The sequence below is a fragment of the Lissotriton helveticus genome, chromosome 1_1 (assembly GCF_964261635.1).
Source record: "Lissotriton helveticus chromosome 1_1, aLisHel1.1, whole genome shotgun sequence".
Lineage (NCBI taxonomy): Eukaryota > Metazoa > Chordata > Amphibia > Caudata > Salamandridae > Lissotriton > Lissotriton helveticus.
In genome coordinates this window covers 1,274,318,368-1,274,343,046 of record NC_136057.1, presented here as the reverse complement: position 1 = coordinate 1,274,343,046, position 24,679 = coordinate 1,274,318,368, and the positions used below count along the sequence as shown (strand labels likewise).

At 49.6% G+C, this 24,679-nt stretch overlaps 1 protein-coding gene across 6 annotated transcripts in view; it reads left to right on the top strand.

The window, feature by feature from the left end:
- Positions 1-24,679, top strand: part of KMT2E (lysine methyltransferase 2E (inactive)) — a 2,078,550-nt gene that overhangs the window by 1,968,383 nt on the left and 85,488 nt on the right. For all 6 annotated transcript variants that reach the window (XM_078680502.1, XM_078680521.1, XM_078680476.1 and 3 more), the window contains one exon: positions 2,087-2,175. In XM_078680502.1, coding sequence (XP_078536628.1) covers positions 2,087-2,175 — 89 coding nt within the window. The remainder of the gene's footprint in view (positions 1-2,086; positions 2,176-24,679) is intronic.

Sequence of the window (24,679 nt, the reverse complement as noted above, 5' to 3'; positions counted from 1 at the left end):
ACTGTTCGTTTGATACGAAATGACAATGACATTGTAAAATCAATTACACTATGTTTCTTTCTATGATCTGAGCAAAGCACATACGTACCACTGAGTTTGTTCGTGTACTCGTATATATATGGAAATGTATGCATGTTGCTGCTCGAAATACTATGCTAATAAACAGATTTAAAAAAAAATTAAAAAAAATAAAAATCATTTCTTATACATTGTCAGGGATTTCAAATCAGCAAGATCGAAGCTTTAGGCTGCATCATATATGGTACACCAATGCCTGTAAACGCTAAACTTCAGTATTGGTCAATAGTGACCATGCAAACCCAGTAGTGTCTGGGTATACATTATATGCCAGCTCAATTGATGTGTGGTTCATATTGCCTTCCGAACTGTGCAGGCAGTTTATAACATGACAGGTACAACTAAAAACATAACAGGTTGAATATCGTAGCAGTGGAGCTTGCCCCTGGTTCCCCCATTTAGTGCATCCTGCGTACTGGTATGTGTAATAGTTACTTTGGCACTTGTTCACGGTATAATGTTCTGTGAAATGAAGTCTTGCGTGTTATCTACTATATCAACTCCATGTCTTTCTCTATATCTATCCTCTTCATTGGACGTGTATTTTTAGGGTATAACGTTAGCTGAGAGTGGGGGCAGCGTAATAGTGTTGTGAATGTGTGATTGCTCAGCCAGCATCATGTCCCAACTTGAGGCAAGAGGGGTCTTGCTGATACCTAAGGCCAACTCGAGGCAAGAGGCGTCTATGGCCAACTCGGGGCAAGAGGGGTCTTGCTGATACCTATGGTGTCTTCATGGTGGAGTGTGATACTCTCTGCTTTGGCCCATATGAGCTGGGAGGGTCTCCACGCTAGTATGTCATGGGGGTCTCCACCTCTTAGTGATCAGTCTCTTCGCTACTTCCATTCCCAAATCTAAGAATGTGGAAGTCACTATGTTGTTTCAGGTTCTGTGGTATAAGTGCAAGAGCTAAACGTACCATTCAAATGGGAGAGAGCGGTCAGTGCATTGAGCCAGGATATCCCCAACCTCCCTCCAATACGCAAGCAGGGTGGGACATCCCCATAGCATGTGTATCAGATCTGCATCAGTGAGTGAGCATCAGGGACATGTAGCATCAATACTGTTGAAGTACCGATTAATCTTTGCGGTGTGAGGTACGCTCTGTGAGTGATATAATTCTGGATTTTCCGGGGAATTGGTACAGGGCTTGCTAGAATTGAGGACCACTCAGAGTTTTTAAACTGGCGACAAATATCCTCTTCCCAATGAAGCCGAAGCGGTTTTAGGTTACTTGCTGTGTGGTCTTTTGCTGGTGACCCTCATAATATAGCATATGAACTGCTTGCACCCTAGTATCGTTCACCTAGATTTTGAAACATGGATGGTATTCTCTGCATAAACTTTCAGTAATGGCGAAAGGAGTTTCTCTTCTAGGGAAACCTCATCAATAGTTAATCACACTGAATAGTTCCTGCCCACTCGTAGGACCCTGGATCACCTGTAGGATTTCCCTGTGGCAATCACATCCACTAGACTAGTTAGGGAGCGTAAAGCCTTTTCAGCCTCTCTGCCTTTTGTATTCTTTTCAAAGTATGGAGTCTCAATAAGGCTTAAACCATCCTTTTTGCAAGAGGTGGTCTCAAAGATTTTTTGTGCCACTCTATCTCACCGCCTTCCTTTTATCCTCCACCTCATCCTTCCAATGATGGGGATACATCCACAGGTTAGGTCCTAGGAGGGACATCAGCCACTATATTCATAATTATCATAACAGATCATAATATTTTTGTCACCTCTGAGGGCTCACCTATCGCTATATTGGTTAGAAAGCAAGTCCACCTGGAATTTTCTGGACAACAATGTTATGAACTTGTTGGTACGAAGCTGCCAGAAGGTTTGTTACCACATTCGCACCACATTGTCTTCATTAGCAGTCGTAAATATACTTTTGAAGTTCATACATTACTCTTAACGTTACATTAAAAGCTTGATTTATCATTTATTAAAACAATTACTTTAACAGAATGTTTTGCGGCCTGAAATTAAAATAAGTGTCTATTTGCAGGACAGCTTCAACTTCAGTCGAACAAGTAAGAGAAAGAAGTTATCAAAGAGCTTTGCTTCTCAGTGATTGTAGGAAAGACAAAGACAGTGGTAAGTGCACATCCATTGCTTTATGAGAGAACTATATTAATCATTTTCCAGAGCAGTTGTTTATTTGTATTTGAATCATTTTAATTACATTTTAAGATAATTAGACCAGAAAATCAGCATGTCAGAGACCATATCACTTCGGATACCGAAATATAGTGAGCATTCCAAACAATAGTACCCTACATGGGGGGACGAGGTCAGAAGCGGATGGTGAGCAGTTATGACTATAAAGCACATACACAGTAGGATATTAATGGATTTAGAGATACACTGGGACTGGAATCAAGGGAGTCCCGATAAAGAAGCATTCACTTGAGATTTGGTTGGGGCTTCTTTGAAGATTCTTAAGCAGGATTCTTGGTTGTCTGATTCTTGTTTAAGAAGTCACATATTGAAGAACTGGTTTGCTGCATGGATGAATGTTTCTGGTCATTTTTAGCAAGTTTGTTTTCAATTCTCTTGGTTTGACAGATTGCATTCCAAAAATTGAGTCAGGATTCTTACATTCTCCAGTATTGGGGTATCTTTCATAGATTCACATGCTTGAATCATTCCCAGTCGTCTAAGTGGAAGTCCAACTGTACATAAAAAGCCGTAAGTAATTACTCTAACATTAAAATCTGAAAGAAACACGTAGTGATAGATTCCTTACCTTAGAATTACCCCCAGGCATCAGACTGGATCCGGAAAGTTTTCGTCAGCAGTACCCCTGCGCGTCGGTAGGCGTCGCCTGCGGTCCGCATGTGTCGTTGGCACCGGGATGACGTCGCTGGAGCTACTTAAGACGCGCCCATGCCTTTTGTCTCATCTTTTCGAGTCGATCGACTCCTGGTGTCGTAGAGATGCCCGGCTTCAAGAACTGTGGGTACTGTCACTGCATGATGTCTTTGACGGACCCCCACCATGTGTGTCTCTACTGCCTGCGGCATGACCATGACCCCAAATCGTGCCCCAACTGCCGGGCCATAGCACCGACGACTTTGGAGGAGCGGTCCCGAAAGTTGCTGGAAGTCCGGCGCCGCTTGAGGTCCAGGTCCCGCGGGAGGTCGAGGGACCGGTCGCGGAGCCGTCACCATCATTCTTCTGGATCTAAGTCTTTGCACTCGGGTTCAAGCAAGTCGAAGCATTTCAAAACGAAGTCGAAGAAGCATCGTCGGTCTTCGACTTCCCCTCGCGCGACGCGGCTGAGGGTAGTGCCACCCCCGCGACTCTGGCGGAGCCTGTGACGTCGCCGCTGGTCAACCCACCTTTCCCGGGTGCGGCGGCGACGCCTGCTCAGGTGCAAGAGTTTCTTGCTGCCATGGCCCGACTCTTCGGGTCGTCTGGCCCCGCCGGCGCGCCTATGGGCCTCACGGGCCTGACTGGGGGTCCTGCCCTTCCATCACCGGCGGGTCCGACCCTGGTGTTGCCGGCGGCTCCGGCCCTGATGCCACAGGGCCCTTGGGATCCAGGATCAGACCCCGGTCGATGCCGGTTGACCTAATAACACCTTCACCGGTGCCGTCCTCCCCTGCACCACCGCCGATGTCGCCCGCTCCTCGGGACGATGTCGTCCCCAGTTTCAGCCCTGACCCGGTCACGGTGCCGGATTGGCATCGTCCGAAGCCGATTCCGACACCGATGGGGCCATTTTTGCCCCTCCTCTTTATTTTCAGCCTGTTCCACAGACTTCGGAGCAAGGGGAGGACTGGCAGGGGTCTGAGGACCCTCTAGCACAGGAGTGTACTTATGATCCGGACTGGATGGAGGATTTGGAGGAAGCCAGTGGTCTTGACACCTCGCCTGACCTTGGCATGCTGTCTTCTCCTCTACACAAAATTGCACAACTGTGGTCTGAACCATATGTATGTATCCAATGTGTCAAGTTGCCTCTCTCAAAAACCAACGTTATACTACAACCATGACTGGGGGAGACATCCCTTAAGGATAAGAACCCTCACTCACCCAAGGGTGACATGCTTCATCATATGGGTCCTCCTTACCAGTGTAGAAAACCTAGTCAACACTGGGAGCTACTACTCCGGTGTTTAAGGGAGGAGCTCAGAGATGTTTTTGTGGCGTAAGGATGGTAATCCCATATGTGTGCGAATAGGTGTAGTGAGGTATGCAGCGCTGTGTGAAGGATAGATGAGTGAATTTTAAAACTATCTAAGTGGATACACTATAATCCTTTATTGTTGTGTTCCGCTTGACAGGGTTAAAAGAAACAGCTCAGTGGTATATATATATAGAACCACTGTCACTTGATGGTCAACATGTTTCAGCCTATGGATCCACTCGTTATCCACGGCTTTCTTCAGGACCAGATCGAAAAAGTATGTGAAACTGCTGCTGCGATAATATGTGACAACAAAGTAGAAACTACAAAATAAAGTGAATTTATATACTCCACCGGTATTCCTGTCTTATATTTTATGATCAGGTCATACCCAGGTGTCTGTAATGAAAGGTAGCAAACAAAAGGAAAGGGAGAGAAACACAAATACACATTGTTTAGTTGACATATGTTTTCAATGACAAACAAAGAAGGTTTGTCGCTGATTTTACCAGTGTAATAATTCTTTACACTGAATAGGACTTACCCTCAAAAGTAGGAAAATCCTGCCTCACCTCTACCTGGCTGGCTGCTCTGGGAGGAGGCCCCGCGCTATGGGGAGAAAATATATAGGTGTCTAATAAAGTACACCATACAAAAGAACTTCCAAAACTAAGTACTACAGAAAAGGCTAGGCCACAAAGTTACTTCTAGGTGCACTTGGTACTGTCCCATCACATATGCTCAATGGTGAGCAATTAATTACAAAGTTAAAAGCTGTAGGAAATTAGTTGGTCATTTCTATATTTACCAAAGCAAGTAAGCCCTTGCTACATTACCAAACTATCAAGAGCCCTTAAACATGGTAAAGGAGTAGAGTTTCAGCAGTCTTACCTGTCCGTCGGTACCTCGTTGCTCGGTAGAGCTAGCCCCGGGAGGTACCGATCGGCAGGAAGACTCGTGTTTAAATGCCGCATTGTAAATAGACCGCAGCTGTGTTCACAGGGTCCTGCCATCTGAAAGCCGTCTTCCGCTTTGCCTGAATGGAAAATAGGCATGCACGAGGACCGAGTGGTAAAGTGACGCGCATGCGGAGAAGTGTGGCTCAATGGTTAGAGCGGCAGACTCTGATGCAGAGGTCTGGCCCGGGACCAGGGTTCGATTCCCGCCTCGGCGGGTCTTGGGCTCAATTTCCCCGGACCTGATAATTCTCGCCTCGGTGCCTAGTCTAATCATGAGTCGCACTCTGTGACTCTGGGCAATAGCTTGCTTAATCTCCACAACGGCCCCAGCAGCGCTGTGGATGCCTGGCTTCACCTTGGGGGTGCCCAGGAGTGGACATTTCACAGGAAAGCCAGGATGGGTTCCGCAGCGGTATGAATACAGCGCTACGAGGCCTCCGGGTAGAAGTGCGCTATATAAAATACAAACATTTACATTTACATTAGAGAGATACAGGCTCTGGCACTTACTGCCAACTGCGCATGTGGTGGGGAGCGCTGTTGGAAGAAACACACGCGCATGTCCAGTTTGTGAAACCTTCGGGCGCCGTACTATGGTAATTTTAAAGCCTTAACCTAGTTTTAGGATATTAAAGACAAGGCAAACATAAAAAGAGGGACATGACAGAGAGGCCTGGCCCGGTCACCAATTCCGAAAGGACCGTATTCTATGGGAACCATGGCCATAATACCTCTTGTATTAACAGATATACATAGAGCATTATGTGCGGTGCTCTAATGAATACAATACTCGTTGTTCAAAATACAAGGGTGATTAGTGCCAAATAGGTGAGATGTAGGTCGAAATGTTTATCTCACATAAGGCATGATTAGTGAATAATGACCCTATATTATTTGAAGTGTCAGAAGATAGGTTAACACCAGAACACATTATAGACATGAAAGGTAAATCATAGACCTATATGATATTTAAGGTGTCTGAAAATGTGTTAACTACAGAGTATGATAGACCATAACTATTGAAGGTGGTCTCTACCATTTCTAAATAAATCAATGTGTATTCACACAGAATGGATGATATGGAGAAAAAAGGATATCTACAGTTATCTCTCGTCCTCATAAATTCACCTCAGTATTGTGGTTAAAGATAACTTGAGCATGCAAACAGTCATGTGCTTATATAGACACCCAAGGTATATCATCATTGAGACCCAGGGTGTCTGTTTTTAATTTAAACACCCACTGTTGCTCTCTGCGAAATAAGAATTTTGTAGGGTCTGTCAGATGTGGGGGTGTCCAGGGCTTTTCCAGAACCACCCAATGTAAGTCAGTATCCTGATGTCCTTTATCGATGAAATGGTTGGTCAATTTAGTTGACCGTTTGCCGCATCTAATAGTGCTTTTGTGCTCTTGGATGCGAATCTTAATCTTCCTAGTGGTCATACCCACATAGCGAAGTGAGCAGGGACACCAGACCAGATAGATCAACCGATCACTGTTGCAGTTGGTATGTTTTAATATTTTCCAAGGTCTTGATGTGCATATGTCAACTTCAATAGTTTTTTTCCGTCTGCGGACACACTGAACAAGTACCACATGGGAAATGGCCAACTACCGGTGGTAGATTCCACAATGTGGTCTGTAGATGATTGGGCTTGCTATTATGAGGACGAGTGTGAACCAATTTATCACGAAGATTAGGGCTGCGTTTGTATGCAAACAGAGGACGTGGAAGAGTGTTGTTGGCTAGATTTAATATACCCCAATGTTTGTTTATGCTCTTCTTTACTGAGTTGGAAAAGCTAAAGAAGGTATTGACAAAAGTGATTCTCTCGTTTGTTTCTTTTGGGGAACTCCTCTCTAACAGCGCCTCTCTGTTATTATTAGCTGCTCTTTTCTTTGAGTTCCCAATCACATTTGTGGGGTACTTCTTTTCTTTTAGATCAAGTGTCAGTGCCCTAGCATGTTTCTCATATTCAGCCAGTTCGGTACAGTTACGTCTTATGCGTAAAAATTGCCCGAATGGCAGATTTTCACGAAGGGCTCGTGGGTGGTAGCTTTGCAAGGGTAAGAGAGAGTTACATGAGGTAGGTTTTCTGTATAACTCTGTAACCAGGACACCATTACTTGGTTTGATCAACAAATCTAGAAAGGGAAGACTAGATCTAGAGCATTCCAAAGTGAATCTTAGGAAGTCATCCTGTTGGTTCAGCCATTCATGAATTAATTTGAGAGTGTCTTCATTCCCTCGCCAGATGACAAAGATGTCATCTATTTACCTTTTCCAGGTACATAGATAATTGACGAACGGATTGTTTGGTGTTAGTACGATCTCTTGTTCAACTTTGTGAACATACAGATTGGCCAGACTGGGGGCACAGACACTCCCCATACAAGTACCAGATATCTGTAGGTACAGCTGGTCTTCAAACTTAAAAAAGTTGTCTTTGAGCACCTTTCTGGCACAGAACATTACGAAGTCTATCGGTGTTATGCTCTCCCAAACCAGGTTTTGCAGCATTGATTTAATAGTGGTTAGAGTCTGTTCTTGTGGGATGCATGTATACAGCAATTCTACGTCAAAAGACACCAGCCAATCTTTTTCCACATCAAATGGTAAATCTTGAATCTCCGTGAGGAGATGCTTGGTGTCTTGGATAAAGGTGGGCATTTTTGATACCAATGGTCGAAGGAATGAATCCACAAACGTAGAAAGCGGTTCAAATAACGACCCGATTCCCGAAACAATCGGTCGTCCTGGAGGTGGTCTAGTGGCTTTATGTATTTTTGGCAGTACGTAAAAGTACGGGGTGATGGGGGCCGTAACAATTAGGTACTGTGCCTCATGTTCTGTGATCCATTGGTTTTCCCTGGCCTCTTCCACTTTTGTAGTAATTTCGTTGATCAATCGTTTTGTAGGGTCCATAGATAATTTTTGGTACGATTTAGGATCGTTGAGTTGGCGTGAGCATTCCTCTCTATACGTTTCTTTATTCAGTAGAACTACCGCGCCACCCTTGTCCGCGGGTTTTATGACAAGGTCTTGGTTATTAGCCAAGTTGGTGAGGGCAGCTTTCTCCATCCTGGAGAGGTTCTGATACTGGTTCCGGTTGGTGTTAGTAATGGTATCAAAGTCATATAGTACCGCCTCTTCAAAGGCCACAATCCGTGCTGGAATAAGATGCATGGGTGGATTGAATGTTGATTTTGGGCGTAATCCAGTGTTAATGTTGCTGGTATCTCCTTGTTCTTTGTCCTTAAAAAAGGCATTGAGTCTTATTTTCCTAAAGAAGGACGCTAATTCTTGACGTGTTTGAAAGGCGTCTCCTTTGAATGTTGGTACGAAACCCAACCCTTTCTTTAGGATTTGTAGCTCTACATCATTTGGCTCATACAAACTCAGATTTATTATTATTTGTTCGTGCCGCTCGTTGATGCTGTTCCTGACGATTGAGCTGTCATTGTTGTGGACACTGGTGAGTTCCAATTCACTCTGGTTTTTTGTCCTCTTCTTTTGTCTCTTTGGCAGACCATCCAATCGTCGAGGAAGAGGCTCCAGAAGAGGCAACAACTTTGGACAAGGATATAATCCGTGGTGGCAACCCCCACCTTTCGGTTTTTCACCTGGCAATCATCCTCAAACCCAGTTTTTTCCTTATCCTCCTTTTACCTAAATGATGCCACCACAGCCTTTTTTAGAGTTTGGTCCCAACAACCAAAGAGACAGAAGAAGAGGACAAAAATCCAGAGTGAATTGGAACTCACCAGTGTCCACAACAATGACAGCTCAATCGTCAGGAACAGCATCAACGAGCGGCACGAACAAATAATAATAAATCTGAGTTCGTATGAGCCAAATGATGTAGAGCTACAAATCCTAAAGAAAGGGTTGGGTTTCGTACCAACATTCAAAGGAGACGCCTTTAAAACACGTCAAGAATTAGCGTCCTTCTTTAGGAAAATAAGACTCAATGCCTTTTTTAAGGACAAAGAACAAGGAGATACCAGCAACATTAACACTGGATTACGCCCAAAATCAACATTCAATCCACCCATGCATCTTATTCCAGCACGGATTGTGGCCTTTGAAGAGGCGGTACTATATGACTTTGATACCATCACTAACACCAACCGGAACCAGTATCAGAACCTCTCCAGGATGGAGAAAACTGCCCTCACCAACTTGGCTAATAACCAAGACCTTGTCATAAAACCCGCGGACAAGGGTGGCGCGGTAGTTCTACTGAATAAAGAAACGTATAGAGAGGAATGCTTACGCCAACTCAACGATCCTAAATCGTACCAAAAATTATCTATGGACCCTACAAAACGATTGATCAACGAAATTACTACAAAAGTGGAAGAGGCCAGGGAAAACCAATGGATCACAGAACATGAGGCACAGTACCTAATTGTTACGGCCCCCATCACCCCGTACTTTTACGTACTGCCAAAAATACATAAAGCCACTAGACCACCTCCAGGACGACCGATTGTTTCGGGAATCGGGTCGTTACTTGAACCGCTTTCTACGTTTGTGGATTCATTCCTTCGACCATTGGTATCAAAAATGCCCACCTTTATCCAAGACACCGAGCATCTCCTCACTGAGATTCAAGATTTACCATTTGATGTGGAAAAAGATTGGCTGGTGTCTTTTGACATAGAATCGCTGTATACATGCATCCCACAAGAACAGACTCTAACCACTATTAAATCAATGCTGCAAAACCTGGTTTGGGAGAGCATAACACCGATAGACTTCGTAATGTTCTGTGCCAGAAAGGTGCTCAAAGACAACTTTTTTAAGTTTGAAGACCAGCTGTACCTACATATATCTGGTACTTGTATGGGGAGTGTCTGTGCCCCCAGTCTGGCCAATCTTTATGTTCACAAAGTTGAACAAGAGATCGTACTAACACCAAACAATCCGTTCGTCAATTATCTATGTACCTGGAAAAGGTACATAGATGACATCTTTGTCATCTGGCGAGGGAATGAAGACACTCTCAAATTATTTCATGAATGGCTGAACCAACAGGATGACTTCCTAAGATTCACTTTGGAATGCTCTAGATCTAGTCTTCCCTTTCTAGATTTGTTGATCAAACCAAGTAATGGTGTCCTGGTTACAGAGTTATACAGAAAACCTACCTCATGTAACTCTCTCTTACCCTTTCAAAGCTACCACCCACGAGCCCTTCGTGAAAATCTGCCATTCGGGCAATTTTTACGCATAAGACGTAACTGTACCGAACTGGCTGAATATGAGAAACATGCTAGGGCACTGACACTTGATCTAAAAGAAAAGAAATACCCCACACATGTGATTCGGAACTCAAAGAAAAGAGCAGCTAATAATAACAGAGAGGTGCTGTTAGAGAGGAGTTCCCCAAAAGAAACAAACGAGAGAATCACTTTTGTCAATACCTTCTCTAGCTTTTCCAACTCAGTAAAGAAGAGCATAAACAAACATTCTGGTATATTAAATCTAGCCAACAACACTCTTCCACGTCCTCTGTTTGCATACAAACGCAGCCCTAATCTTCGTGATAAATTGGTTCACACTCGTCCTCATAATAGCAAGCCCAATCAGCTACAGACCACATTGTGGAATCTACCACCGGTAGTTGGCCATTTCCCATGTGGTACTTGTTCAGTGTGTCCGCAGACGGAAAAACTATTGAAGTTGACATAGGCACATCAAGACCTTGGAAAATATTAAAACATACGAACTGCAACAGTGATCGGTTGATGTATCTGGTCTGGTGTCCCTGCTCACTTCGCTATGTGGGTATGACCACTAGGAAGATTAAGATTCGCATCCAAGAGCACAAAAGCACTATTAGATGCGGCAAACGGTCAACTAAATTGACCAACCATTTCATCGATAAAGGACATCAGGATACTGACTTACATTGGGTGGTTCTGGAAAAGCCTTGGATACCCCCACATCTGACAGACCCTGCAAAATTCCTATTTCGCAGAGAGCAACAGTGGGTGTTTAAATTGAAAACAGACACCCTGGGTCTCAATGATGATATACCTTGGGTGTCTATATAAGCACATGACTGGTTGCATGTTCAAGTTATCTTTAACCACATTACTGGGGTGAATTTATGAGGACGAGAGATAACTGTAGATATCCTTTTTCCTCCATATCATCCATTCTGTGTGAATACACATTGATTTATTTAGAAATGGTAGAGACCACCTTCAATAGTTATGGTCTATCATACTCTGTAGTTAACATATTTTCAGACACCTTAAATATCATATAGGTCTATGATTTACCTTTCATGTCTATAATGTGTTCTGGTGTTAACATATCTTCTGACACTTCAAATAATATAGGGTCATGATTCACTAATCATTCCTTATGTGAGATAAACATTTCGACCTACATCTCACCTATTTGGCACTAATCACCCTTGTATTTAGAACAATGAGTATTGTATTCATTAGAGCACCGCACATAATGCTCTATGTATATCTGTTAATACAAGAGGTATTATGGCCATGGTTCCCATAGAATACGGTCCTTTCCGAATTGGTGACCGGGCCAGGCCTCTCTGTCATGTCCCTCTTTTTATGTTTGCCTTGTCTTTAATATCCTAAAACTAGGTTAAGGCTTTAAAATTACCATAGTACGGCGCCCGAAGGTTTCACAAACTGGACATGCACGTGCGTTTCTTCCAACAGCGCTCCCCACCACATGCGCAGTTGGCAGTAAGTGCCAGAGCCTGTATCTGTCTAATACGCATGCGCGTCACTTTACCACTCGGTCCTCGCGCATGCGTATTTTCCACTCAGGCAAAGCGGAAGACGGCTTTCAGATGGCAGGACCCTGTGAACACAGCTGCGGTCCATTTACAATGCGGCATTTAAACACGAGTCTTCCTGCCGATCGGTACCTCCCGGGGCTAGCTCTACCGAGCAACGAGGTACCGACGGACAGGTAAGACTGCTGAAACTCTACTCCTTTACCATGTTTAAGGTCTCTTGATAGTTTGGTAATGTAGCAAGGGCTTACTTGCTTTGGTAAATATAGAAATGGCCAACTAATTTCCTACAGCTTTTAACTTTGTAATTAATTGCTCACCATTGAGCATATGTGATGGGACAGTACCAAGTGCACCTAGAAGTAACTTTGTGGCCTAGCCCTTTCTGTAGTACTTAGTTTTGGAAGTTCTTTTGTATGGTGTACTTTATTAGACACCTATATATTTGCTCCCCATAGCGCGGGGCCTCCTCCCAGAGCAGCCAGCCAGGTAGAGGTGAGGCAGGATTTTCCTACTTTTGAGGGTAAGTCCTATTCAGTGTAAAGAATTATTACACTGGTAAAATCAGCGACAAACCTTCTTTGTTTGTCATTGAAAACATATGTAAACTAAACAATGTGTATTTGTGTTTCTCTCCCTTTTCTTTTGTTTGCTACCTGTCATTACAGATACCTGGGTATGACCTGATCATCAAATATAAGACAGGAATACCGGTGGAGTATATAAATTCACTTTATTTTGTATTTTCTACTTTGTTGTCACATATTATCGCAGCAGCAGTTTCACATACTTTTTCGATCTGGTCCTGAAGAAAGCCGTTGATACCGAGTGGATCCATAGGCTGAAACATGTTGACCATTAAGTGACAGTGGTTCTATATATATATACCACTGAGCTGTTTCTTTTAACCCTGTCAAGCGGAACACAACAATAAAGGATTATAGTGTATCCACTTAGATAGTTTTAAAATTCACTCATCTATCCTTCACACAGCGCTGCATACCTCACTACACCTATTCGCACACATATGGGATTATCATCCTTACGCCACAAAAACATCTCTGAGCTCCTCCCTTAAACACCGGAGTAGTAGCTCCCAGTGTTGACTAGGTTTTCTACACTGGTAAGGAGGACCCATATGATGAAGCATGTCACCCTTGGGTGAGTGAGGGTTCTTATCCTTAAGGGATGTCTCCCCCAGTCATGGTTGTAGTATAACGTTGGTTTTTGAGAGAGGCAACGTGACACATTGGATACATACATATGGTTCAGACCACAGTTGTGCAATTTTGTGTAGAGCTTATAGTTGGGAACGCACACTGAGTGGTCTCAAAATATTCCCACAGACCCCCAATCTACGGTAGTTTTTTCATCCTGTCTTCTCCTACCGTGGCTATGGAGGAGGGAGCCAGTTACGCAGTGGTGTTGCATAGGGCAGCCGAGGCCCTCCACCTCGTACTCTACAACCTCCTGACAGAAGTGCTCCAACCAACGGCTACCTCTTCGGAGCCCTTGCTGCCGTTTAATGAAGCGCTGACGGACGTTCTTTTGGGCATCTGGTCCAGGCCCAACACAGGGGCTCCTGTGGATAGGAACGTGGCCCGACGCCATAGCCCGGCTCTGGGGGACCCCCTCTTCCTCACCCAACATGCCACCCCCGAGAGCTTGGTGGTCCTAGCCTCAGCTTCCCAAAACACATTCCCCTACGCACCTCCGGATAGGGAATCCAAGAAGCTGGATCAGTTTGGCAGTTTGTTTTCATCTGCCAGCTTAGGGCTGCGGTCAGTGAACACCGCATGCCTCTTGGGCCGTCGTACCCACTCTCTGTGGGACACGGTTGCGCAGGTGCTGCCCAACTGCGGCCCAGCCAGTTCTTTCCCAAACAATTGCAGCCGGGAGAGATGCAGCAAAGTTCACCATACGTTGTGGGCTGTATACCGCTGACTCACTAGGCAGGTTGATTTCCATGGCGGTGGCACTTCGCCGCCAAGCCATGTTGAGGGCAACTGGCTTCTCAGGGGATGTCCAGAACACCTTGATGGACATGCCCTTTGATGGCATCCGCTTTTTTGGCAACAAGGCAGACAGTGCGTTGGAGTGCTTCAAGGATTCCCGGGCTACGGCCAAGTCCTTGGGCCTGTTGGCCGCTCGGCCTCCTCCGCCTCCTGCTTTTCGCTCCTTTCGTGGCCACGGAAAGGGCGCCCCTCAGCGTTCGCAGAGTCACAGGCCACAGCAGCAACAACCTCAGCGTGGCCGCAGACGTGGAAACCGTCGCAGCGGTTCAGGGGGCCAGCGGGCGGGCCAGTCCACCTCCACCCCCGCAGGATCCACTTCAAAGCCTTCCTAGTCCGACTTTTCAGGCTCATCAGACACCAGTTGGTGGACGAATACGCCATCATCTCCACCACTGGCGCGACATCACTTTGGACAAGTGGGTGCTGCAAATTGTCCAAAGGGGCTACTCCCTCTGCTTCGAGGCAACCCCTCCAGCCATGCCACCTCAGTACCACTGCATGTCGGGGGATCACTTGGCACTTCTCCAGCTGCAAGTTGCGGCCCTCTTGGTCAAGGGGGCCATTGAGCGCGTTCCGACGCCAGAAGTAGGTTGTGGTTGTTATTCCTACTACTTTCTGGTCACTAAGAAGGACAAAGGGGGCCTGCATCCTATCTTACACCTTCGGAACGTCAATCGCTTCCAGCGGAAGGAGAAGTTCAAGATGCTCACGCTGGCTCAGGTCTTTCTGCCCTAGACCTGCAAGACTGGATGGTGGTGTTGGACTTGCAGGACGCCTATTTCCATGTCCCCGTCCTGCCTTCCCACAGACGCTAACTGTGATTCACGGTAGGCCACGAGCATTTTCAGTTCACGGTGCTCCCCTTTGGCCTTACCAGCGCCCCTCGGATGTTCACGAAAGTGATGGCTGTGGGCGCAGCTCATCTGCTCAGATCAGGGGTTTCAGTCTTCCCCTATCTCGACGACTGGTTGCTGAAGGCAGGCTCACCCCAGTCAGTTGTCTCCCATCTACAGATGACAGACGATCTCCTGCATTTGCTGGGGTTCGCCATCAACGTGCCGAAGTTGCATCTGATTCCCTCGCAGAAGTTCCTTTTCATCGGAGCGGTTCTGGACTCGGTGCGGTTTCGGGTTTATCCTCCCGAACAGCGAGTCCGGGACATTTAGGCTATGATTCCGATCTTTCGGCCTCTGTCCCTGGTTTCAGTCCGGATGACCCTTCGGCTGCTGGACTTGATGGCCTCCTGCATCCTGCTTGTAGATCATGCCAGATGGCATACGCGGGTTCTGCAGTGGGACCTGAAGTTCCAGTGAGCACAACATCAGGGTAACCTGTCCGATCACGTCCAAATCTCAGTTGGCACTACTCGGCAATTGCAGTGGTGGCTCACGAATCGCGATTGGGTCAATGGCAGATCCCTCTCCCTTCCTCAAGAGGCGGAGATCAGAGGCCTCTGGTCTCCGACGGAGTCCCAGCTCCACATCAACCTGTTGGAGTTTCGGGCGATCCGACTGGCACTGAAGGCATTCCTTCCCTCTGTCCGGGGAAGTGTAGTGCAGGTGTTCACGGACAACACCACTGCCATGCGGTACTGCAACAAACAGGGTGGGGTGGGGTCGCGGACCCTATGCCAAGAGGCTCTGCGTCTCTAGGCTTGGCTAGAACATCAGGGCATGTCCCCGATGGTTCAACACCTGGCAGGTTCTCTGAACGCCAGGCCGGACGAACTCATCCGTCGGTACATGTTGGACCACGAATGGCGTCTGAACTCGGACGTGGCGCAAGGTCTCTTTCAGCAGTGGGGAGAGCCTTGGTTAGATCTGTTCGCCACCGAAGAGAACGTGCAATGTCATCAGTTCTGCACGTTGGAATTTCCAAGGCGGCACTCGCTCGACGACGCTTTTCGTCGCAAGTGGAGTTGTGGTCTGTTGTACGCCTTTCTCCCTATACCACTTCTGCCCAGAGTGCTGAAGAAGATCAGGCGCGACCGGACCCAACTCATTCTTGTGGCTCCGGACTGGGCTCGAAGAGTATGGTATCCCGAGCTACTCAGTATGAACATCGATCCCCCGATCCGTCTGCCTCTTCGGGGGGAACTTCTGTCGCAGCAGCAGGGGACGGTCCTTAACCCGAACCTGTCCAGCCTCCACCTCCATGCGTGGAGATTGAGCGGCGACAGTTGACGGCTTTCGACCTTCCTCCTGAAGTCTGTAATGTCATTCTGGCAGCCAGGCGTCCCTCCACTAAAACGGTATACACCTGCGATGGAACAAATTTGTGGCATGGTGCACAGCAAAAGCTGTGAATCCCCTTTCTGCGCCTCTTTCTGAGGTTCTTCTATTTCTTCTGTCTGTGGCCCAGCAGGGCTCTGCTCTGGGCACTATCAAAAGTTATCTTTCTGGGGGCGTGGCTAGACCGGCGATGTGAGCAGAAGCGCTCTTGCGGAGCTCCTGCCGCCGCTGGCCCTTTCATGTGCTTTTAAGGCGGATCTGGGGCGACCGGACCCCCCCTGAGGTGCCCTTACTTGCTGGCTGACTGAGGCGGCGATTTGTTGGGATCATCGGTGGTGGAACGGTGACTGAGGCGAGCCTGAGAGGCGGGCGACCGGCCTGGCGCGTACGCAGTCTACCATCCGCCATCTTGGGCTGCTGCGGAGGCGGCTAGCTGCCAAGTCGGAGAAAGCAGCGGGCGCACCTACGGACTCCTGCCGCGAGCTCCGCAGTCGGACCCTGCCGGTGGGAGCCCTCATCCCCCGCCGCGCCTCGGTGTTGAGGAGCTGTGCCGCGGCGGAGAGCTGGACGGCGCTCGGGCATAGGCAGTGCCCCCGGGGCGCCTCTTGAAGCGGACGGCGCCCGCCATTTCCAGGTCCCGCACGGTGGAGCGCCGGTTCTGAGGCGGCCTGGCTGATCTGCGCGGCGGGGAGCGGCGAAGGTGAGCTGCTGCTCCTAGCGCTGCCCGGGGATGGTCTCTCCCCCTGCTGCCTCCTGAGAGACCGTGACATCGGCAACCCCCCCCCCCTCCCGTTTCTGCTGGCGTGTGACTGGTGGAGGCAGAACGCGGGCTCTGGGGGTGAGGGGTGCCTGTGGATCTGCTGGCGTGGTGCACTGGGGATTTGGACTACTCCCTCGGCGTGGGCCCCGGACTGTGGGGCTGGAGCAGAAGCCTCATCTTGCTATGGTGTGACTGGCTGTGGGGTGCTGCTGCCCGGTGGGTCCTGCGGACGGGGTTTGGCCCCTCCTCTGGGCCTAGCTCCCACGAGCGTTTCAGGCGGAGATTCTGACCCACGGCGACGCTCTACGGCCTGAGACGACCTCCCCGGGCCCACAAGGACGATGACGCGCACAAACAGGGGTGCTAGGGCGGATCAGACGACGGCCCCCAAAGATAACCCTGTGACAGCCATGTGGGGCAAAACGGGGGCGTCTGCGGCTGGAGAGGGACCATCCAAGGGATCGGTGGATTCCCCGCCAGTTACGCAGGCGTTCATGGGCAGCTTTATGTCCGAACTCAAGGCGGAGATTGGTTCCCTGAGAACGGAGGTGCAATTGTGCGTCACGGAACTCAAGCGGGAGGTCGTGGAGTTGGGTGATCGAGTAAATAGTCTGGAACGGACTATGGACACGCGCAAGGAAGATCCAGGAACAATTGTGGCAGCGCCTGGCGGCCCTGGAAGAGCAGAACATTGAACTCCAGATCAAGCAGGAGGATTTGGAAAATCGGGGCCGGCGCAATAACCTCCGTATTCGCGGCGTGCCACTCGGAGCAGAAGGGAAGGACGTACTGGAATATGTGGCGCAGCTACTACATGAGGTGCGAGGTGACGAGGATGTGTCACCCCCCACTCTCGACCGTGCGCATCGGGTGGCGGCCCCTGCTGGGAGGTCGGGCCTCCTCCCGGATATTCTTACGAGGGTGCATTTCTTTGTGGAGAAAGAAGAGATATGGAAATGCGCCAGGGACAAGCCGGACTTGCAATACCAGGGACACAAGATCCAAATTTTTCAGGACCTGGCGCCCAACACCCTGAAGCGGCGGCGTGCTTTCCGCCCGGTGACGGAGAAGCTGTGAAACATGAACATTCCGTACCAATGGGGCCATCCATTTGCACTTATCTTCCAGTGGGAGGGGAGACGCAAAGCTCTGCGATCGTACGAGGAGGCGGCGAGACTTCTCAAAATCTCGGGCTCTCCTCCAGAGAGTCCTCCTAAGCATTCCTCCCGCAGGAGAGCGCCATCTGGGCCAGACTGGACCACGGTGCCGCGGAGACGGCGTACACTGCCTGCTGATGTGCCCACGAACAGCCAAGCTCGGCAGGACGTTATAGCCCACATTAGAGCTTTGGAGGAGGCAGACCCTGACCCTGAGGAGTGCTCCTCCACGGAGCGTCCCCCTGCGCCGTGATGATGGCGGGATACTGACTGCAATCAGCTCGAGGTACTGTTACTCTATGGCCCACCAGCGGGCCGGGGGTTGCCAGGTGGGGGGGGGGGCCCGGGTGGGCTCCAGATCCATCGCTGCGGGGCCTGGGAGGGTGGGGGCTCCATACCTCCTAGTACTTACTGTCAGCCATGTCCCTATGGCGCTGCCCCCTGGGGAGTGACATCCCGATGGACATTCGAACCCGAGGGTGTAGGATGCCCTGTTCTGGGGACAGCGAACTCTGGCCCTGTTGGCCACACCTTTTTGGTTCATACTCCCAGCCCCAACGGCTGTGGCCTGTTTGGTGTTTTTATCCGACTCTCCTTTTTCCCTTCTTTTTCTCTTTTCCCTTCTTTCTCTCTTTTCTTCCCTCTCTTTTCTTCTGTAAGGGACCTGAGAGGGTAGGCGTGGGGACGGGTGGGATCATTACCGGGGGTCTGTGGGTGGTGTGTGATGTGTGGAGTATGGCGATAATTGCGAATCCTAGTGTCCCTTGCCATGGCGAGTAAGGTGAATAGACTCCTTAAGATCCTGTCCCTTAACGTTAAGGGCCTTAATTCGCCCAATAAGCGCAGGCAGATCTGGCATTATATCTTGCGACATGACCCAGATATCGTTTTCTTGCAAGAGACCCATCTTCTCCAGGCAGATACTGGGCGCATGGCACACCCCAGATACCCTCTCCAATATTGGGCGGTGGCAACCACGAAAACGGCGGGGGTGGCGATTCTGTGCAAAGCTGGCATCAGGCGAGGTACCGATAGGATCTTTCGAGGTGGTGATGGCCGATTCCTCAAGGTGACTGTCGAGGCGGGATTTCGCCGCCTTACGCTGTGCAATGTGTACGCCCCTAATCAGGCACAAGATTGTTTCCTTCGGGACCTCTTGCGCGATCAGGTGCTTCGGGGCGGGCCCTCTGTTATCCTCGGGGGGGATTTTAATTTGGTGTGGTGTCCAAGGATGGACAGGAGTGAGGGCTCCTTTCATGGGGCGGGGGCGATGTCCCTGGCTCTTCGCAAACAGATAGACGACCTAGGGTTATTTGATGCGTGGCGATACTTCTCCCCGGATAAAAGAGAATACTCTTTTTATTCGAGCGCCCACCGCTCTTACTCCCACATTGATCATGTCTTCCTGTCCCATGATTTGCTTCATGATGTGGTGGATGCTGGGATGTCCGATATATCCATATCGGATCATGCCCATGTGGAAATCCTTCTCAGGGATCCCCGGACTGGTCCCCCCAGAGAGCGTAAGTGGCATCTACCCCCGCACCTCCTTAGGGATGCGGCGTCTGTGGAAGACATCCGTACGGCCATTACCTCCTATTTCGAGTTCAATGACCTCCCGGAGACGCCTTTTCAGGTGGTCTGGGACGCCTTTAAGGCCACAATCCGGGGCCCCATTACATCCCTCGCGATTGCAAGGGCACGAGAGGCCAGAGCGGTGGAGGATGGCTTGGTGAGAGATTTGCGGGAGGCGATGACGCAAGATCAGGAGGGGTCCACTTTGAAGACGCGGCGACATCTGGCAAACCTTCGGGGCCAGCTGCGGCTGTTGCGTGCTAATAGGGCTGAGGGATCCCTTCTGGCTCTGAAGCAACTACACTTCGATGGAGGGGACAAGGTGGGGAAACTATTGGCGAGGCGACTGAGAGTTAAAGCGGCCAGATCCCACATAGCGAAAGTGAAGCTCCCCGATGGGTCTTGGGCGACGACGGAGGGGGACAAGCTAGGAGCGTTTCACGACTATTACACATCACTATACACGGCGGATCCACCGGCACCCGACGTGTCGGAGGCTGTGTTTGAACACTATAGCGGGACGCGGCTAGACACCATCACGGCTGGAGGACTGGAGGAGCCGCTGACTATGGAGGAGGTGACCTTGGCCATCAAGGAGCTGAACCTGGGCAAAGCGCCGGGGCCTGATGGCTTGCCGCTCTCCTTCTATCGCGTATTCCAGACTCAGCTAGCTCCGTACTTGCTCCGGCTGTTTGCCTCTTTTGATGGCGGTCAAACCCCCTCCCCGGATATGGGGATGGCCGAAATAGCCCTGATCCCGAAACCTGGGAAGGATCCTGGGCTATGCTCGTCGTATCGCCCGATTGCGCTGCTTAATACCGACTTTAAAATATACACCAAGATGCTGGCCAAAAGATTGGATCCCCACATGCCTGACCTCGTGCATCCGGATCAGGTGGGCTTCATCCGTGGCCGCCAAGGGGCTGACAATGTGCGGAAAGTTGCGCATTTGGTGGGGAAGGCGGGCCATTGGCGTAACCCGGCATGCCTCCTCTCGTTGGACGCTGAGAAAGCGTTTGACCGTGTGGACTGGTTGTTTCTTCGAGCGGTCCTTTGTAAGATGGGACTCGGCCCACTGATGGTTGCTCGGATTATGGCACCTTATGCTGCGCCTAAGGCTAGGGTCCGTGTGAACGGAGGAATGACGGCTCCAATTGACATCGGCAGAGGGACGAGACAAGGCTGCCCCCTCTCGCCCCTTTTGTTCGCCCTGGCGGTTGAACCCTTGGCGGATATGATTAGGCGTGACCCGAACATCCAGGGTATTCCGTTGGGTGGACTGGTCCACAAAGTGGCGCTATACGCCGACGATCTCATCCTTACCCTCACGGAACCCCGAGAGTCCCTGCCAGCACTCCATGCAGTGCTCAGCTCCTTTGAGGACGCTTCCGGCCTGAAAATTAACCATGATAAATCATGGGTACTTAACCTTACGATCCCCCCAGCCGACGTCCCCTCGCTGGAACAGTTGTGCCCCTATCGCTGGACCGCTAGTCATATTCGATATCTTGGCGTATCCTTGACCCCCTCCCTGGAGGATTGGTCGGCACTTAATTGGGCAGCTTGCCGTAAATCCATCCTTGAGGACCTGAGACGCTGGAGGCCACTTAACCCCTCGTGGCTGGGATGGCTGAACGCTATTAAACTGTCTATTCTGCCCAGGCTCTTGTATTTGTTCCAATGCCTCCCCACACCTGTCCCCCTACCGAGCATCCGAGCCCTGCAAAAGGACTGCACTAAGTTTATATGGGGAGGTAAAAGACCCCGCTTCTCTCAGGCACTTCTTATGGCCCCGCGAGATCGGGGCAGCCTTGCATGCCCTAATTTCGTGGACTATTACTGGGCCGCCCACTTGCGGTTTGTGATTGAATGGGGCACCAGGAGGAGTGAGAAGGGGTGGCTCCATATGGACCGGGCGGTCACGGGCCGCACCATCTGGAATCTGGCCTGGACTCATAAAGCGGGGCGGTCCCCTAGTGCGTATCTGGCAGTGCCCACGAAAACAGTTTTGAGTGTGTGGGACAGGACAGCGGTGCGGAGAGGTCTCACGACTTTCCCCTCGCCGCATACTCCTATTGAGGATAACCCGTGGTTCCCTCCGGCTAATCATACTACTGCTTTTCGTAAATGGTCGCAGGGTGACTGTAGGGTCCTTACGGATTTCTTTGATGGGGGCACCCTCAAGACTTTTGCCCATTGTAGAGAGGAATTCCGACTCCCGCCGGAAGCTGAGCTACAATTTCTCCAATTGCGACACTGGGCCTTGTCGGACGCGATATACCCAGGGGCCTCTAGGACTTTCACCCAGTTTGAACGCCTTGCACGCTCTTGCGTCGACACGAAGGGCCTAATCTCTCGAATTTACCACATTTTGCAACACCCTCCTGCCCCCCCCCCTGCCAGCAGTATCAGGAAAAATGGAATGCGACGCTGGGGGAGGATATTCTACCGACACAGTGGGCCCGCCTCTGGAGGGACATCCCCAAAGTATATCACAGCGTACCGCAGCAAGAAAACGCATACAAAGTAATGACGCAATGGTATTACACACCACAGCGCCTACACAGAATGTTTCCCTCTTCCGCTCCTGGTTGTTGGAGGTGCCAACATGTGCCTGGGGACTTCCTGCACATATGGTGGACCTGCCCTCGGATCGTCGTCTTCTGGAAAGAGGTACTGAGCCACATAAGGGGGGTTCTGGGGTTTCCTTTGCCTGATGTCGCCAGTACAGCGTTGCTGGGAATCAAACCTGTCAATTTGCTAGCCCTGACCCGTAATGAATGGAGTGTAGCGTTACAAATGCTGGGCGCTGCCAAACAACTTATTGCCCTGTACTGAAAAAAGGTGGAGACTCCCCCTCTGGCCGCATGGTTTGGGAAACTTTGGCAGATCATCACTATGGAGCTGCTCTCAGCGAGACTACAGTCCCGCGCTATACGCTTTGAGAAGGTTTGGCGGCCCCTAGTGATGTATCTGTGCAAAAGCGAACATGCTAGAAATATGCCCCCCAGGCTGCGTGCGCTGCGCTTAGTGGAGGACGCTGTGCTTCCCTTTACCCCCCGTAGCGCCCTTGACTGATGGCCTGTTGCCCCGACATGAAGATGTGACTAGGAGTCCTGATGATTGTTCCTGAATGTCACCCCTTGGGTTCTATCACTCCCCCTAGCCTGTCTGTCTCATTCCCGCCTTTTTTTCTGCTCACTCTACACTCTGTTTCAACCTTCTCTGTTGTCTTCCTTTAGTCTCTGGATATGTGTTGGACCGCTTTGGTCTGTTGTTGGGCCTCGTTTGCCCCATTTGTTGTTGCCCGACCCTCTGGGCTGCATTCCAAGCATGGTGACATCTGGGCAGGATCGGCTGCGGGCGCTGTGCTCTTCATCTGGCTGCCCGAGTTGATTGCCAACTGGACATTGATTATGCGAATGAAAGACTTACGGACTCTGCATATACCTGCAGCTATTGTATGCCAAGTGTTATATCGCGGCCGGCCCCTTGAGGGTTGTAGGCTTAACGCCGTGTAAATGTCACCTTTTTTTGTGCATCCCCCTACATGGGGGTATAATAAAACAGATGTTGACAAAAAAAAAAGTTATCTTTCTGCCATCTCCGCCTTTCTGAGGCTTCCTGATCAGTCTTCTCTTCCTCAAAGGCATTAAAGGCACACGTTCCCTTCCGTGCCTTTCATAATGCCTCAGTGGGACTTAAATCTTGTCTTAACTTACCTGATGTGCGCTCCCTTTGAGACCCTTCATACCTGTCCCTTATGTCTTCCCACCTTAAAGACGGTAGCTATCACCTCTGACAGAATAGTGAGTGAGCTCCAGGCTCTTTCTTCCAAACCTCTATTCCTTTCAGTTCATCCGGACAAGGTGGTTCTAAGGATCCGTCTTTCTTTCTTGCCAAAGGTTGTCACGCCCTTCCACATCGGGCAGATCATCACTTTGCCCACCTTCTTTCCGCCTCCCCATCCTTCCAGGGAAGAGGAGAGGCTCCACCTTCTGGACCCAAAACGTGCGCTTACTTTCTATCTGCAGCGTACACAACAGTTCCGGGTGGATGACCAGCTCTTTGTTGGCTACGTGGGTTACAAAAAAGGTTGGGCGGTGCACAAACGGACCATTTCTCGGTGGGTCGTTCTGCGCATCAAAGCATGTTACTCCTTGGCCAAGAAGGAGCCTCCTGTGGGGCTGCATGCCCATTCGACCAGGGCAACTGCAGCCTCTACTGCCTTGGGACACGGCATTCCTTGAAGGACATTTGTCAGGCAGCTACGTGTGCCTCGCTGCACACGTTTACCAAGCATTATTGCCTTAACAGTCAAGTCCGGAGAGACGGCTTCTTTGGCCGTTCTGTTCTTTGTGACTTCCTGGTGTAATTTTGTTCGCGGACCCACCACCGGGGTTGGTATTGCTGGGGTATCTATTCTAAAGTAAGGAATCTATCACTAACGTGTCTCTTTGAGATGCACAAGCTACTACTTGTGTAATAATATATCTGTAAGAGACATTAGTTAGTGATAGATTCCTTACCGCCCCACCCATCCTCCCCGTTCTGCGACCTGATTGCTAGGGTTAAGGTCATCCCTTTTTAGGGCCCTAGTTTTATGCACCAATGGTCATAATTTTGCATGGCTCTGCTCTCCTGGCGCGGAACGTCGTGTACAGAACTTACGTCAGTGCGCATGGGTGACGCCGAAGTAGTCTCTGTGACGTCATCTCGGCGCTTACGACGCCAGCGACGGGCGCGGAGCTGCAGGACGCCACTAGTGAGGCGCAGGGGTACTGCTAAGCAAAACTTTCCGGATCCAGTCTGCCGCTTTGGGATATTCTAAGGTAAGAAATCTATCACTATCTAATGTCTCTTACAGATATATCGTTACACAAGTAGTAACTTGTGCTTCTTGAAAGGAATCACGCACATATTTCCTCCTGTTCCTTGCGTGATGCCTCAGTGGGGAGGCGATTTTTACTGACCGGATTGTTGCACA